At 53.9% G+C, this 16,206-nt stretch overlaps 1 protein-coding gene across 9 annotated transcripts in view; it reads right to left on the bottom strand.

Annotated features, from left to right (window-relative positions):
• Window positions 1–1,996: 1,996 nt before the first annotated feature.
• TXNRD2 (thioredoxin reductase 2) overlaps window positions 1,997–16,206 on the bottom strand; it is a 51,995-nt gene continuing 37,785 nt past the window's right edge. For 5 of the 9 annotated variants that reach the window (XM_036276592.1, XM_036276596.1, XM_036276595.1 and 2 more), the window contains 7 exons: window positions 11,039–11,175; window positions 8,015–8,110; window positions 7,509–7,601; window positions 6,032–6,103; window positions 5,761–5,858; window positions 3,199–3,406; window positions 1,997–2,277 (listed from right to left, as the gene is read on the bottom strand). In XM_036276592.1, the coding sequence (XP_036132485.1) occupies window positions 3,283–3,406; window positions 5,761–5,858; window positions 6,032–6,103; window positions 7,509–7,601; window positions 8,015–8,110; window positions 11,039–11,175 (620 nt within the window). In that variant the 3' untranslated portion in view covers window positions 1,997–2,277; window positions 3,199–3,282. Of the gene's footprint in view, window positions 2,430–3,198; window positions 3,407–3,437; window positions 5,859–6,031; window positions 6,104–7,294; window positions 7,424–7,508; window positions 7,602–8,014; window positions 8,111–11,038; window positions 11,176–16,206 lie in introns of those variants that run through there. The other 4 variants (XM_036276593.1, XM_036276594.1, XM_036276597.1 and 1 more) reach the window with 4 other exon arrangements.

Raw genomic sequence — 16,206 nt, 5'->3', positions numbered from 1 at the left:
GTAATTGTAGGTTACACAAAACAATCTGAGGAATTAAAATCATATTTTCATTGCACCATAAAAACATGCAAAGGCGGCGGGAAGGCGGCCCTCAGGCCAGGTGGAGAGCACCTGGCCTGTGGTGCTCTGGCACCTCCCTCAATCTTTGGGAGGCGGGGACAGGGTATGGGTGGGTCTAGGGAGGGGCCTCGGGCCAAGCAATGAGCCTGGAGCCAGGAGGCAAGCAAGACAGAGAACACTGCAGCTCAGTGCTCTGTCCTGCTCAGAGCTCTGTCCTGCCACCCACGCTCTTATTTAGACTTGAGACCCATGTGCATAGTGGGCTGTGACCTGAACGAAACAGCTCTCGGAAGATTGCCTGCCCAGAACCCCAGTATCTGGTCCCCAGACCTCACAGAGCCGTGGGTACATGTGGGACGGCCAGGTCACTGGGCAACATGGCGGCAACCGCATATGGACACATGTGGCTCAGGGGAAGGCGTCAGGCTCCATGGCAGGCTGTCACCTGGAACCCCCACTGCTCGCTCACGAACTGGGCCAGGTCCCTGCCCACCATTTACCAGAAAGCGTGAGCCCCATGCAGGGAAGCCAGTGGGCCTGAGGTCTCTGGGATGGATGCTGTGGAGCTTCAGGGCCACATAGGCAGCATCCCCCAAGAGCTGTCCTGAGTACCCACAGGCCTAGACAGTGAGGCTGGTGGTGCCCCGCACCATAGATGCTCTGTTCTCCCCCAGGTGCTGGCACAGGCCAGATGCAGCACAGACAGTGGGCGTTACAGACCCAGCAGGTGTGCTGGAGCAAGGGCTGGACTGGGGCAAGGGGTGTGCAGAGAAAACCACGGGGGGGAGGGCACATGTGGACAGCACCCGGCTGCCAGTGACGGGTGCCCCAGAGAGGTGCCCAGTGTGTACTGAAGGCTCCCACTCAGGCAGCATCACTTCCATCATCACAAAAAGAAACAAGGCCATTTCGGGTTCCTCATTTGCCCCAAGGCAGAAATGGGTCCAGCTCAAGGAATCTGAAAGCCCCTGCCTAGAAGGGGCCCCTCCGGCTGCCCTGGCAGCCCAAGCGCTAGCTGACCTCTGCAGACCTCGCCTTTGCCTCCAAGACAGGGGCACACCTCCTCCCAGCGGAGCGGCGGCCCTCGGAGCAGGATCCAGGATGGGGCGTGCTGCCAGCCGTGCGTTAAATGGGACACGGCTGATCTCGCACTGCACTTGTCGAGAGGGCCCGGCCCAGCCCAGCACTTGGCATCTTAATTGGGCGTCTGAGAGCTCCTGCACACGCTTCACACAGAGCGGCGGAGGCTCCCGTAGGCCCATTACGGTGCAGAGACATTCCTTTGTTTGCTGACAAGCAGGGTCCCATCCAAGGCTCCTGGGCCGGCAGACTAAGTGATGTTTTCTTAAGAAAGACATGAGATTAACCGCCACTAAAGCCCCAGCACAATGCCAGGCCCTGCCTGTCGCTGTCAGCACTATCTCTCTGTGGTGACTGACAGGCACCATCAAGCCTCAATGTGCAGGATTAGCCTGAGTACCGCAGACAAGCTGACTTGGAGGCCACCATGAAAACGTAATGAGGTGCCTGACATTCAGGGACAGAAAGCCTCCAACACCCCTGCCCACTCCCGTCGCTGGGTCACACCACTGGCAGGATGCTCTAAAACAAAGCCAGAGGCTTCCTGCCCCGCCCCCAACCCCAGCACCTACCAGGTGGGGTGGATGCCCACCTATGAGGTGCACAGAGCGTCCTGGGAGGGATTCCCCGAGGTCTGTGCCGGGAGGGTCGGGGTCTTCCGAGGCACTGATGCTGGGAATGCAGGGATACTACCCCAGCTCCCATCGCAGAACTTGGAAGCAGTTCCCAAATGATGAAGGAAGGTGATGGGGTGGGAGGCTGTCAGGATGGATGGCCAGGTCCCACCCCCACAGAGCCATCCTGGAGATACACTGGAGATGCAGCAGGCAGGGCACACTTCAGGAAAACACCCTCTTTATTTGTACTCCAGAAATACCAGGGAGGCTCGGACATGGGCAGCCCACAGGGTGGGTTTCTGCGCAGGTCGTCATCATCTGGCATCAGGGCCTAGCAGGGCTGCCAGGCAGGAGGGGGTGGACAGGGAAAGTGTGGGGACCGATACCCCCAGAAGCCATCCCTGCAGGGCACACGGGCAGTCCATCCAGACACGCCGCCCACGCCAACTACCTCAGGGGCTCTCCAGGCTGGGGATCTCCAGGCAGGGCTGAGGGTCGCCTGGGCTTGGCCTCCAGTGTCCTGCCAAAGATGTGGGGTCAGCATGCGGTAGCCACACCATCCCCACATACGCCTGGCCATGTCTTTTGTGCCCACACACAGGGATCCACTCAGGGCAGATGAGAAACAAGCCCCGAAGAGCGCCCCCTGAGGCTGATGAGTCATAGGGAACACTGTAATGTGAAAAATATTTTGCGATGATAAAAATTTATGGCAGGCTCTTAACAAAATAGCTCTTTTAGGTGTGACACTGATAAGGGCTTCCTCAGGATGCCCTCTGTGTGTCTGTGTCAAAGGCAGCCCTGACTGAGGGACTGTGGTGGAGCAGGTGCTCAGAGTGCCCCAGGAGAGGCCCTGAACCCACTGCCAATGGGCCCCTCGGCCACTGCTTGGCCCCGCACGCTGAGGCTGAAGGATGCGCAGGCTGAGAGATGAAAGGCCCTGACCGCAGGCATCCCCTTGGCAGGGGTCAGGGAGGGCCTCGCTAATGTCTTCCTCCTCGGAAGAGGGCTGAGATCAACAACATAGCCAGAGGCTTCCAGCCGCCACTGGCCCAGCTTGGCTTTGGGAAGCTCTAAGAAACCAGCGGTGCTGCGGCAGCTGTGCACAAGGCAGCATCTCCACCTTCTGGGCGAGAGAGAAACGAGCTGGCGCTGCTCTGCACAGGGCAAGACAGGAGGGGGGAGAGGGAGGCCCTCCTTCCACCCAGCGGCCCACTGAGCTCAGCCTGGAGGACACTTCCCACACCCTGGGGATGGTGGGGCCTTCAGCGGCCTCTTCCTATCCCTGTTTCTTTGGCTACTGTGGCCTGGGACCAGGGCTTACCTGTGAGGTGGCACAGCAGGTACAGCCTGCCACACACCTGGAGAGCAGTTCACAGTGGCACCTTCCCCCCTCCCACCACTGCTCTATCCTTTCATGGAGCCCACCCCGTACACGTACCTGGATTTGAAGCTCCGAAGGGCCTGGCTGTGGGGTAGCAGGTGTGCCGTGTGCCCTGGGCCTGTCAGGGATGGCGGCTTACCCTCAGCAGCCAGTCACTGTGGGGTCCAGGCCCGAGCGCTTGGAGATATGCAGCTTGGCCACCTCCTCGGCGCAAGTGGGGTGGATGCCCACTGTCTGCATCACCTGTGCATAGGAGGCCCCACACCTACACGCAAGAGGAGGGGGGGGGCAGTGAGGCAGTGCAGGGTGACATGTTCACGTTACCCTGTTTCTGGGGAGGTGGCACACAGGGGCGCGCCTCAGAAGTCATCTCTCAACCCTGGCCCCCACCCTCTTTCCTCCAGCCAGAGCCAGAAACACCTGCTAACACCTGTTGGACCCATCCAATCTCCCTCCAAATGCCTGCAGTGGACATGCAGCCCCGCCTCAAGCCTGCCTCCCACCTGACCCCTCCCTCATTTGCTCCAGCCTGGCTTCCTGCTGCTCCCAGCCCACCAGACACAGCTCTGCTTGGGCTGTGGCTCCAGCTGGTCCTTCTACGGGACCCACTTCCTCACTCTGCCTGGGCCCACTTTTTATTACCAGAGCCTGCACCTGCCCAGCTCCCTCTCCCAGTCGCTCTTCTGCTTGGCACCCGGCACCTGTCGCACAGGTGCCTCCTGCATGCTCAGCAACAACCACTCCCCATGCACTGTTCACTCCTTGGCATACTGCATGTGGGCACCCCACAGGGCACTCCCATCACACAGCTCTTCTTATGTCTGTGCACACGTGTGCCGGGATGCCTATCTGGTAGGAAGAATCCCACCATGAACATCTAGTGTGTTCATTTCAAATGCGGAAAGAAGGCCTTCCTTCCAAATGTCTGGAACATCACTCTTATCACTCCACTGACTTGCTCAAACCTTCAGCATCTCCATTGTGCAGACGCTGGAAAACTATCACTACCGGACACCCTCATCAACCAAAAGGGTTTCTTGGTGTTTCCATTACATTTTAAAATTCTGATCAAGACACATCAGCTTTTTACTTATTTTTATATTCCTTTCTTCTGAATTAGCCTATCGTGTTCCCTATCTTTCTATAGAATTCATCCTATGATTATTACTATTGATTTCTAAGAGTTCTTTGCATATTAAAGAAATCAGCCCTTTGTAGTTGGATTATTTTAAAAAGGCTGCTGCATTTTAAAGGGTCACTCTAGAAATTGTTCCAGAAGCTCAGTGATAGTCCTGGCAAAAGTATCATCATGCTGGAGTATGGATAGAGATGGCTTCGTGGGAGAGCCAAGACTCCCTGTCCCAGTGGCCACAGAGACCTCCAGGGCTGGAGCTGCAGACAGCCCGGCCTGCCAGTGCTCACACACAGGTCAGTGGGCAAAGTTCCAGGGCTCACCCTCAGCTGTTCTCTTTGTGCCCAGGGTAGACTGCCCTCCCCACAACAGGCTCTGGCAAGACTCAGCAGAGTCTTATACCAGGTTCATGGGCTTCCTTCCAATGGTCGCTCTGGACTGAATGGGGTGTAACATGAATCTCATGATTAAGGACCAGAGACACACGTTCCAAGGATGTTAGTCCAGCCCTGGACCCAGCCCTGGCTCCTCTCCTCTCCTTCAAGGCCCACCTGCCCTTCCCCTCTGGGGAGAACCTGACCCCACAGCCCAGTGATCACCTTGACGTGTGTGTGAAGGGCTAGGAGGGCAAGGGTGGGGCCCGAGGCTTGCTGCCCTGTGATGGGATGCCTCTATCCGAGGGCCCATGCTGCCTATGTGGGAGGCTGGGGTATCCCTAGGACATCTGGACTAAACCCTCGGCCTTTGCAGCCCTTCCATCATCAGCTTTTCTGGGTATCAACCCTGCTCCTTGAACCCACCCTGTCCTCAGACTTCCTACCTCCATATACCCCAAGCACAAGTGGGGATCCAGGAGGCACACGTGTCCTCCTTTATGAGTTCAGTCCCTCCCCTCTGTTTCACCCCATCCTATGGCCCCTGACAGCCCCACACCAAGCTGCCCCACCTCCGAGCTGCCCTGAATAACCCACTCACACCCAGAGCCCCCGTCAGCGACGGCTCCAGGAAGCCCTGGGCCCCACAACGCACAGCCTGTGCCCAAGACCCAGGTAATGGCTAGGGCTCCAGCAGATGAATGCTTCCCGGGGGGCTGGCTCTCACAGTTCCCTTCACGCTGAAACCTTGCTCATGACCGCCTGAGTGCTGGGCCCCATGATCAAGGGACCCAACCCTGCTCATTTTGAGTAGAAAAGACCCAAAGAGTGACACCCCTGGGCTAGCCAGGGACATGAGGCTCTCCTCTTGCCCCCCAGGTGGCCTGGCCATAGATAGACAGGCGGTGTGGCTGGCTTATCAGGGTTTGGCTGGAGAAGAAAGCCGCTTGTCTGGCTGAACCTGGCCCCTCTGAGGAGACATTCTGCTGAAAACACAGACAACACTACATAAAAGCAACGTCAACACAGTGGACGTTCCACTGTACTGCTGCCAACATTCAGAGGGACACCAGTCTGAGCATCATGTAACGGCCGACATTCTTCTGGACTTACTTGATCCCCAGAGCAAATCCTTGAGTAACTTCACCTGCGTTGGGGCCTAGGAAGTGCAGGCCGAGCACCAGCTGTGGGGGCTCCCGCAGGCACACCATCTGAAAGCCACACAGTCAGCTGCCACCAGGCTGGAGGTGGGACCCCGGGGCTGCGTGTGGCCCCCCCCCAGGGCATGTGTGGCCATGTGGGGCTCCCCCACCCTCCAGGTCCCACTCTTTCACTCTCTCTCACCTCCTGACATGCCCCATCCCAGGCCCACGAGGACACTCACCTTTATGTAACACTGGGAGGCATCCCGTTCAGCCACTGTGAACTCCAGTGGTTTATAATGGGCGTGATAAACCTGGGTGACAAATACCAATTCCTGGAGTCAGCGGCTGCAGCCAATCAAGCCCCCAGACACTTTCCAGCTCTGACAGGCTATGTGAACATAGTAGAGACCAGGGAGACGCTGCCGGGTGAATGGGGTGACTGAGGCAGCGGGAGACAGGAGCGGGTTAGCGGGTGGCCATCTGGCCTCCCTCAGGCACCCTGGTGCTTGGTGGGCCCTCACTTGAGCAGGGAGGAGGGGGCAGGCGCAGGGCGGCCCCCGGCCCACACCGGAGCTGTCGGACAAAGGCTTTCAGCACCCGAGAAGGAACCAACAGCGTGTTCAGGGCTGCGGCTGAGTAAAAAATGAGCAGGGCCCTCACATGTGTTGCACAGCCATTATTAATTAATGGAGCTTCAGAGAATATTGTTCTAACTAAGACAGAATTGAAAAAAAAACAAACAAAGAGTATTTGGCCATTCAACATTGTGAAACATAAAACAACATTATAAAATGCCATGAACATATGTCCCAGTGTACTTGTGATGAATCAAACAAAAATAGCAAATAAAGTGCTGAGGGAAAGGCTGGCCTGTCAGGCCTGGCCCGTTGATGGAGGGGACTGGGGCGCTGGGGCAAGGGGCAGGCCCCGGAGTCCAGTGACTCATTCCCAAAGGGTACCGAGCCCTGCTGTGGTGGCCACATGGGGTCTGGTTTCTGATCGGTCTGCCTGCAGGCTGCTGCAGCAGCAAGAGGAACCCACACTGCAGGCTTCCAGCATCCAAAGCCTTCCCACATCCTGCCAGGCTGCCTGGGGCACGCTCCGTGGCCGCCTCCAGGCCACAGTGGGCCTGCCAGAGCAGACCCCAGAAGCCTTGTCTGATGAAACCCCTCTGCCTCAGGGATGACAGCCCAAGTCTGGACTGCCAGGGGCCTGTGGGGACTGGAAGGGTCTCGGAAGAGTAGAGGCAGAAGCTGGCATGTGGCTGGGAGGGGACTGTGACCCCCTCAGACTGAAGAAACCACAGGGGAGAGTCGCAGGAAGTCAAGGTATCTGGGGGCAGGGCCAGGCTGGGGCAAGAGAACAGAGGACAAGGGGAGCAGAGGTCAGAGTGCAGGAGAAGCCTTTCCAGGTCTAGGGAGACATATGCCCCTGTGAGGTGGGCCACACCCCAAAGGCTCCCTAGTTTCTGAGGCCACCCTCTCACACCCCCATCTCACATGTCCCTTCCAGCCACATCACGGTATCACAGCCATCGTTCTGGGTCCCCATGTTCCATCCTGTTCCTGCCCTGCCAAGCGGCAGGCCCTGGGAAGCAGGGAAGCCCACACTCTTGCTCCTCTGCCAGGCCTCTGTCAGGGAGGGGATGTCAGGAGGCATGAGTGCCACACAGGTATCATACTGTGGCAGCCGCTTCTCCTCAGCGCCCTGATTTACCTCCACGTGCTCCTCTCCATGGCGTGCCACAGCCTCCTCCTCTGACAGCCCCACACAGCCATATTCTAGCGGGGTGAAGACTGTCGTGGGGACCTGGAAAGCAGGTTCTGAGTCAGACACACCCCTGGAGACCCAACACTAAAGATTCTCACTTGGGCCAAGTCCCCAGACATGTTGGCTGGCAGGTCACAAGACAATTGGTAGACTCACTCACTTCTTCTGGGGCTTGCCCTCAGAGCTGAACCTCATATACATGCATGCACACACACACTGATGTGTGCACACACATGCACATGAAGATGTGTACATATGCATGCACACATGCATACACACGCACAAAAATGCAGATACCTGCACACACACAGACATGCATGTACACACACCACACACCCACATACACACACAGAGAGACGTGCACATACATGCACACATACTCCCACACTCCAGGACGAACCACAGCCCTCTCCAGGCTGAACCTAGCCTTGTGAAGAGAAGTGAGCACTCACATTGTCATAGTCCATCAGCTCAGAGGACTGGCCGCAGAGCCTCTGGGCCAGGAGCCTCCCTGCCATGACAGCTGTGGGCGTCAGCTCGGGCCGCCCCTGACAGAGGAAGGAGGAGTGTGGGGTTAGTTTGGCGCGTCTTCAAAGGGAGTCTATGTAGTCCCTCCATCACCCATCACCTTCTAGTGAGGTGTCTCCCTTTCAGAAACCCCCAAACACTGTTTGCTGCTGGGTCTCTGCAGTGAGGCAGCAGCACCAGGGCCCTTGGTGAGTCTGCTGGTTCTCTCTTCCCTCCCTCTGTCCTGCTCTGGGGGACACCTGTGGTGATGACACCCTTCCCCCACAGAGAGCTGAGCTTCTAATGAGCCCACCACAGTACCCACGCTCCCTTGCGACTTCTATCTGAACTACTTCTTCATGTCAGTGACCTTGGCGAGCTGACCCCACAACAAAGCTCAAAAGAGATCCTGCTGCCGTTCACATCAACTGGGATTCAGGCTAAAAGAGGCCCTGGAAGCATCCTGTGTGCTCCTGACACACAGCTCATCATAGCCCATTACAAATCCCAAATCAAAATGCCACTCTGCTGGGGGCCCCTCTAACCCAGTGGGTGTCCTGCTGGGGGGAAGGTGGGGGCGCACAGCCCCCAACGTTCCTGCACGGGTAAGCCTGGGACTGGCTGCCAATCACCTCTGCAGCAGCAGGAAATGCAGATGTTGTTTGACATTCCAGAAATGAATAGAGATCCACAGAGATAACTCAGGAAAGCAGGCTGTGCATTCCACCAAGCCTGGCTAGGTGCGGAAACCTCCAGGCGCACGCGCACAGTATTGCACTAAACAATGGCTTCCCCACCCTGGACCATTGGGGCATTAACTCTTGTGCCGGCTCAGAATGACCTTTCCAAGTAAGCAAATTTAATGTTTGAATAAATAATGTCTTTGTGTGTACTATATGTTCCTGGCAACGTGGTCTGAAATAGATGGAACTCCAACTCACTCAGCTCCTGGGGTACGTATCTTATTCAAATTGGGCTCTCTCCCAAGACTTGATGCTGTCTTAAGGCACAGCTCACAGGATGGCCACTACCAAAGAATGGCACATCCAGGCTATCAGAGATCATACTGACCAACTGCACTGCCTGACTATGTGAGCCGGGTCCTGGGGACACTTGAGGTCATGTAAAGCCACTTACTTCTGTCCACAGCAACAGGACGACTAGATGGTCAAAGATGACCTGGAGGAGAACTGACCAGAGCTCTGACCATACGCCCCACCTGAGCTGTCCCCAAATACCCATGCCCAATGGGAAGACTGGCCTCTCAGGAACAAAGGGAAGGCCCAGCTTTATGTGTAACCCTGCCCTGGCCTGTCTCCACATGTCCAAGCTCTCCCGAAGCCCCCCAGATATGACCACAGCAAAGGCTGGCACGCAACACTGAGGGAAGGATGGTCCCATAGCATCAGTGACATCTGCCACTTGTGCCCTCTCGGCTCCAGGATGCCCTGCCCTAGGATCCACTTACCTAAGATACTGGCTTCCCTATGCCCAGGTACATGTGCCTGAGCTCCCCTGTGCCTTTTCTAGCTCTTCTCCAGCCCTCACCATCCCCCCTTCAGGCTTCTCCTGACCCTTAGTAATTAAGCATCTTCTAAATCTGAAATAGTCTACTTACTTATTTGTCATGTATGATCTCTACCAGAATGTCACCTCTATGAGGGTTGGGACTTTTATCTGTTCCTGCAATGGTCCCAGAACCCAGAGAAGTGCCTGGTACCAGAACGGTGGATACTCAGTCAGTACATGATGAATGAATGTAAATCAGCACATCATGGTGGGTTTAACAGCATCCCCCGCAAATTCACCTCTGCCTGGAACCTCAGAATGTGAGCTTATTTGGAAATAAGGGTCTTTGCAGACATGATTAAGGTAAGGATGGACATGAGGACATACTGGATTAGGGTGGGCCCTAAATCCAATGAGAGGGTCTTGATAAATGATAAACAAGAACAAACAGCCACCTGGAGGAGACGGCCACGTGAAGATGGAGATCACAAAGCTCCAGCTCCAAGCCTGGAACGTCTGGGGCCACCAGAAGCTAGAGGAGGCAAGGAAGGATCCTTCCCCTAGAGGCTTTGGAGGGGGAGATTTCAGACTTCTAGCCTCCAGAATGAGAGAAAATAAATTTCTATTGTTCTAAGCCACCCAGTGTGTGGTGATTTGTGATGGCAGCCCTGGGAAACTAACATACATGTCAATAATGCTAGCAGGTCTCAAGGCCAAGAGGCCTGCTGAGGTCTGGGGGTCCTGGTGTCCCTCTCAGCCCCCTTTGACCAGGGACTCTCCTGCACTACTTTTTCAGTATGTGCTGTACACATGCGGGACAGGCCGACTGCTCCTGAGGCTGTCTGGGAGCAGGGGCCCCACAACTGACCAGAAGCCTGTGAGGAGAGAGGGCAGGGTTTCCACCAGGGACTCACAGGTGGTGTGCACCCTACTTTCCGGGGAGGGAACAGGAGGGCTGCGTGTGGGTCTGGGTCCATACCCTATCAGGCTCCAGCGCCCTCAGGCCCTGCCCGTGTCTGACAGCCCACGGAGAGTACTCACCTGCCCAGAGATCAGAGCATAAATTGAGGCAAGGAGGTTAGATCCAATGCTCTGGGCTAACACGGCCCAAGGCTGTGTCCAGCGGCAGCATTTCTAGGGCCCTGCACCTCTGCCCACCTCTATAGGGAGGTTGAAGCCAGTACTGCAGTGAACAAGTGTGTTCCTTCAGAGCTGACACACAGGAGGTTTGTGACAGAATCTGCTAACGGTGCTCTGAGCCATTTTTAAACCTTCCCTACCTGCCCTCCACAGAAAGAAAGAGCATTCAAGACAGCAGAGGCTGACACCCAATTCTTCCCAGTACTCAAGTCATAGCTCCTGGGACTTGGCCCAGAGCATCTGTCAGCCATGTGTGTCCCCAAGGCCTAGCCAGGGTAGGTAGCCAGGGTGGGGGGTCAGGCATCAGGCACCAGCCATACCTCCGCTGTGTCTCCAATGGCGTAGATATGGGGGACAGAGGTGGCTTCCTGGGCATCAACCAGGATCTTCTTACTCTCAGGGTTGGTGTTTACTCCAGCCTTCTCCAAATTCAGACTTCTGGTTTCTGGAACTCGACCTAAAGGAGATAAGAGCGGTTTATTTACCACAGTCTTCTTTAGCAGGTTTGACCGAGATTCCTTGGTTTACCTGAAATACTTCTCACAATGTCCACTTTAGAATTGGTAAAACATCGAACACAAATATCATCGAGGGATTTTTGACCTCCATGGGCTTCAAACACACCCACACCCACACACTTACATTTTCACAACGAATCAATGAAAGGATGAGACAGGACTAATAGAAACAGTGAGCCTCAGAAAGGGAGGAAATGGGGCATCTGCAATACTTTCTTTTTTTTCTTTTTTTATCCTCACCCAAGGACATTTTTCCATTTTTTGTTCAGGTAGAGTGGGAGGGAGAGAGAGGAACAGAGAGAGAGAGAGAAACATCGATGTGAAAGGAACACATCGAGTGGCTGCCACCCGCACGACCGACCAGGGCCAGGGACAAACTGCAACCGAGGTACGCGCCCTTAGCGGGAATCGAACCCGGGTCTCTCAGGACCGCAGGCTGACGCTCTAACCGCTGAACCAAACCGGCCAGGGCCATCTTTCAACAATAAAGACAAATTTTAAAAAAAAGAAAAGAAAGGGAGGAAACAGCAGGGAGGAGACAGAAACAAGAATAGGACTTCTCTAAACACATCCTGTGATACAATTTTGTTTTCTTAATCATATACATAGCTTACATATTAAAAAATAAAATTAAATAAAAAATAGGAAAAACCCCTTTGACCTATAGATAACCTGAAACAAAGGGGCCTGATTGTGTATGAAGCTGGTAACAGAGCAATAGAAAGATGATTTGTTCAAGAGCCATAGGAACCAACATTTTAACTGAATATCCTCAGAAGGTTATGTCCTAACAATAAAGCTGCAAACAGATCTTATGTGTCAAAGGGAACAGTTAAAACCTCATAATGTTAAATTTGAATTGGAAATTCACGATCTTAAAAAATATATAAAGTCTCTGGTTCTGACCACAGAAAGGTCTAGAAGCAGTGATGACCCAAGGAAGATGTGCATGAAGACTGCGATCACTACACCCCTCCCCAGTGAAGGGGTCAGGATCCTGGCGTAGCCCACTCCAGGCCTGGATGCCTTGCGACATGGCAGAGCAGCCACAGACATGATGTGACAGGGCCATGCAACTGTTAGAGACATCGTGCCCCAGGGGGAAGATATGGAATATACACAACCCAGGCCCTCGGCCCTCACAGAAGCTGTGACTCCTGTCCTGTGCACGCATGTTCCACTGAGACAGGTGTCTCTGTCTCTGTGACGCCCGTCAGTGGGCCTCAGGAGAGCTGACAGCATCGTGAGTTCCCATGTGGCCCTTCCTGGGGTGGGGTGCCCTCCCTTCCATTCTCTCTGTGACCTTAGGCCCCCTGCCATGCTCTTCCTGAAGGTTTGTACTGGGGGCAGGGCAGCACTTCAAGGTGGGTTTATGCTTCTATTCTGCCACCAGGTTGTTTCAATGGATAAGCCCTGTGTCCCCAGGTGCCACATGGAGGGGAGCCAACCCAGAGCAAGCAGCAAGAGTGCACAAACTCACATGCTGCTCAGGGCCTCAGGACAGTCCTCACAACTCCTTTTGTGGGGCTAGAGGCCAGTTCTTGTGGCAGCTCCGTGCTGCAGGCCCTCAGCTCCCCTTCTGTGTGCCATGGCACCTGCCTAGCAGACACATCAGCTTTGAGACCCCCAAGGTTGAGAGAAGACCTGGGCCAAGGGGCAGAGCACACCACCCCCACTCTTGGTGCAGTCAGCTTGTTAATCCTGCTCTTGGGTGCAAAGACCAGGAGGGGCAGAGAATACTGGTCCCTGGATGTGTTGGCACAGCTGCCTCCCTGCCAGGCTCCACATGCTACAGCCTTGGGCATCATCACAACTGAGCTGCCAGAAGAGGTTCCTTTCTCCCTAATTTAGTCAATGTGGCCTCACTGAGCCAGGAAGCGGCAAAGGCAGCCCTTCCTGCCTGATCCTAGGAGGGTAGCAGGCAGCCTCATGGCCCCCAGGGGCTCAGGGTGATTCCCTAATGACAAAAATTAATTATTTCTAAGGCATAGTTCTCACTCTCAGCAGCTCAGACACATAAGAGGTCGGGTAGCGGGTGGTGCCAATCTGAACATCTGGAAGACCAAGCCGTGTGAAAGGGAAACCTCGTCTCCAGCTGCTCTCTTGGAGCGGGAAGTCAAAACAGAGTCTCGGCTAAGCCGTGCTTCTCAAGTTCGGGGGGAGCCGGCTCCAGCCTCTTCACTTTACTCAGCCACAGGAATGGGTGCCGGGCAGGCTGGCACCCATCGCCAATCAGACCAGACACATGAGACAAGAGGCCCTGAGGTCCCTGCCTTCTAATGGCACTGACGTTGTATGACTGGAGACCCATGAGAATGCAGAATAGAACATGCCACCCTAGCTGGTGTCCTGCCCTGGACAAGATGAGCTGGGGGCCCAGGCCTGACTCCTGAGTAAGGGATACTGGTCTTTTGAACCCAGTGGGCACCCAGGAGCCCTCATGCATTTGGGAAGGGACTGAAACATGCTGTGCCTCAGTGAGGAAGGAGCTGGGTCCCATGGGCAGGACTGGAGGGGGTTGGCTGGGTGGGCCGAGAGTCCCTGCAAGCAAAGGGCTCATGGCTCAGTCTTCTAGTTCCTCCCCAGGCCCCCAATTCTGGGGAGCACAGCATACAGGAGCTCACCAGGCTCACCACTTCCTGCTGATTGTTCTGGGTTGGGGCTGGAGTGTCCGAGGGCAAGCTGGTGCCCGAGACCAACTTGTTCTGATGCCGACCATGCTGTATCCAAACTCTCTCCTGCACTCCTGCCTGGCCAGTTACTGGAGGCCAAGAGCATTTCCTCATGCACCTCATAGTAACCATGGTAACTGCACACCTTTCAAATGCCAATCAAACCGCATCTGAGGTCCTAAAAAAAACCCAGAGTATTCCCCCCTTATCCACCGAGGTGATACATTCCAAGACTCCCAGTGGATGTTTGAAACTGTGGATAGTACTCAATCCTATGTATACTTTTTTTTTCTTCTACGTCAGCAATTTTCAGCCTTTTTCATCTCGTGGCACACATAAACTAATTACTAAAATTCTGTGGCACAGAAAATATATATTTTGCAATTTGACAAATAAAATTGGTATAATTTTGATTCATTCACAGCAGACAGCCATTATTGTGTTGGCTGTTGTCATTTTTTATTTGACAATCTAAGAGAAATGAGGTCAGTGCCCCTGACTAAATAGTCAGGTATTGCATGTTTTAAAAATTCTTGTGGCACACCAGTTGAAAGTCACTGTTATATATACATGCCTTTTCACTTAAAGGAATCACCTTATGGGTTTTCTTTGGCATATTCTAACAGCTAGCATCACTACTCTTATGCTTTGGGGTCATTATTAAGTAAAATAAGGGTAACTTGAACACAAGCATTATGATACCTTGCAGTTGATCTGATAACTGAGACGGCGACTAAGTGACTAATGGTGGGTAGCGGATACAGTGTAGAGAAACTGGACAAAGGGATGATTCACATCCCGGGGCAGGATGAAGTGGGATCATGCAGAATTTCATCCCTCTACTCGAACAGCATGCAATTGAAAACTTATGCATTATTTACTTCTGGAATTTTCAACTTAATATTTTTAGACCGAAGTTGTCTGGGTAACTGAAACAGAGAAAGGTGAAACCATGCATGGAGGGGGGCTATCATATAGATAAATTTATTTATTTATTTTTATCCTCACCCAAGGACATTTTTTTTTTTTTCATTTATCCTGAGATAGAGCGGGAGGGAGAGAGGGAGAAAGAGAGAGATACATCGATATGAGAGAGACACATCGAGTGGTTGCCACTGACTCGAACTCAACCGGGGTTGGGGACAAACTGCAACCGAGGTACGTGCTCTTAGCGGGAACCAAACCCAGGCCTTTCTGGTCTGTGGGCTGACACTTTAACCACTGAGCCAAACCGGCCAGGGCCATAGATAAATTTAAAAGTAGTAACAGGAGGCCTGGCTGGTGTGGCTCTGTGGATTGAGCATCATCACATGGACTGAGAGGTCCCGGTTCAATTCCCACTCAGGGCACCTTCTAAGAGCTAGCATCACTACTTTTATGCTTTGGGTTGCGGGCTCAATCCCCAGCAGAAGGCATGCAGGAGGCAGCTGATCGATGTTCCTCACATGGATATTTCTATCTCCCTCTCTCTCTAAAAAAAAATCAATAAAAATATATTTAAAAAATAAAAGTAGTAACAGGAGATCATAACAAATGCATGAATTAGGTGGCCTCTATAGTCCAAATTTTGAAGCCAGAACTTTTAGGACATGCTATGTACATAAACTTGGAACATTCATGGGAATGTGTGAGGCAGGCCATGGGTAAAAGGAATAAATGGATGGATGGCTGGAGCAGGAGGGTAGAGGGGTTAAACAGTGTAGCAAAGAAGATACCCTCATGGAGTAAGCACTCCACAGATGCTTCTGGAACAAACAGTGAAGGGAGATGACCTTATCAGGTAGTCAAAGATAGCTGTGGGGCCACATCCCAGAGCTGAGACAGGCATCACAGGAGCTGAGACAGGCCTCACAGGGCCACAGCCAGGACACCAGGCCCTGAGACCCCACCATGGGCCTCACTGAGCAAACAACGTGGGCAGTGGTCACAGAGGAGGGAGGGACAGCCCCCATGACCCTCCAGAGTTCTGTTCCCTCATGCTCAGAGCAGGGACATGTCTCCCCATGGGTGCTGGGGTACAGTCAGATGGTGTGGGCCCCCACAGTTCAGGCCCAGAGCCCCAGAGGAGAGGGGAGAATGGGTGTCATGGTAGAACCCAGTGGCCATTCACACAAGCAGGACAGCTCTGCCATGAGGACAACGCCCAGCCCAAGCTCAGGCCCTAAATAAATGGCACAAAGCAAGATGCAGGCAAGTGTACCAATCTCTTTGACCATTTCCCTTTTACCTTATGCAAAAATAAAGGTACTTCCCTGGCCAGTGTGGTTAAGTTGGTTGGAGCATCATCCTGTACACCAA

This window comes from Molossus molossus, unplaced genomic scaffold (assembly GCF_014108415.1).
Source record: "Molossus molossus isolate mMolMol1 unplaced genomic scaffold, mMolMol1.p scaffold_m16_p_22, whole genome shotgun sequence".
Taxonomy (NCBI): Eukaryota; Metazoa; Chordata; class Mammalia; order Chiroptera; family Molossidae; genus Molossus; species Molossus molossus.
The sequence above is the reverse complement of the archived record's forward strand: the minus strand, read 5'-3'. Positions and strand labels throughout refer to the sequence as shown.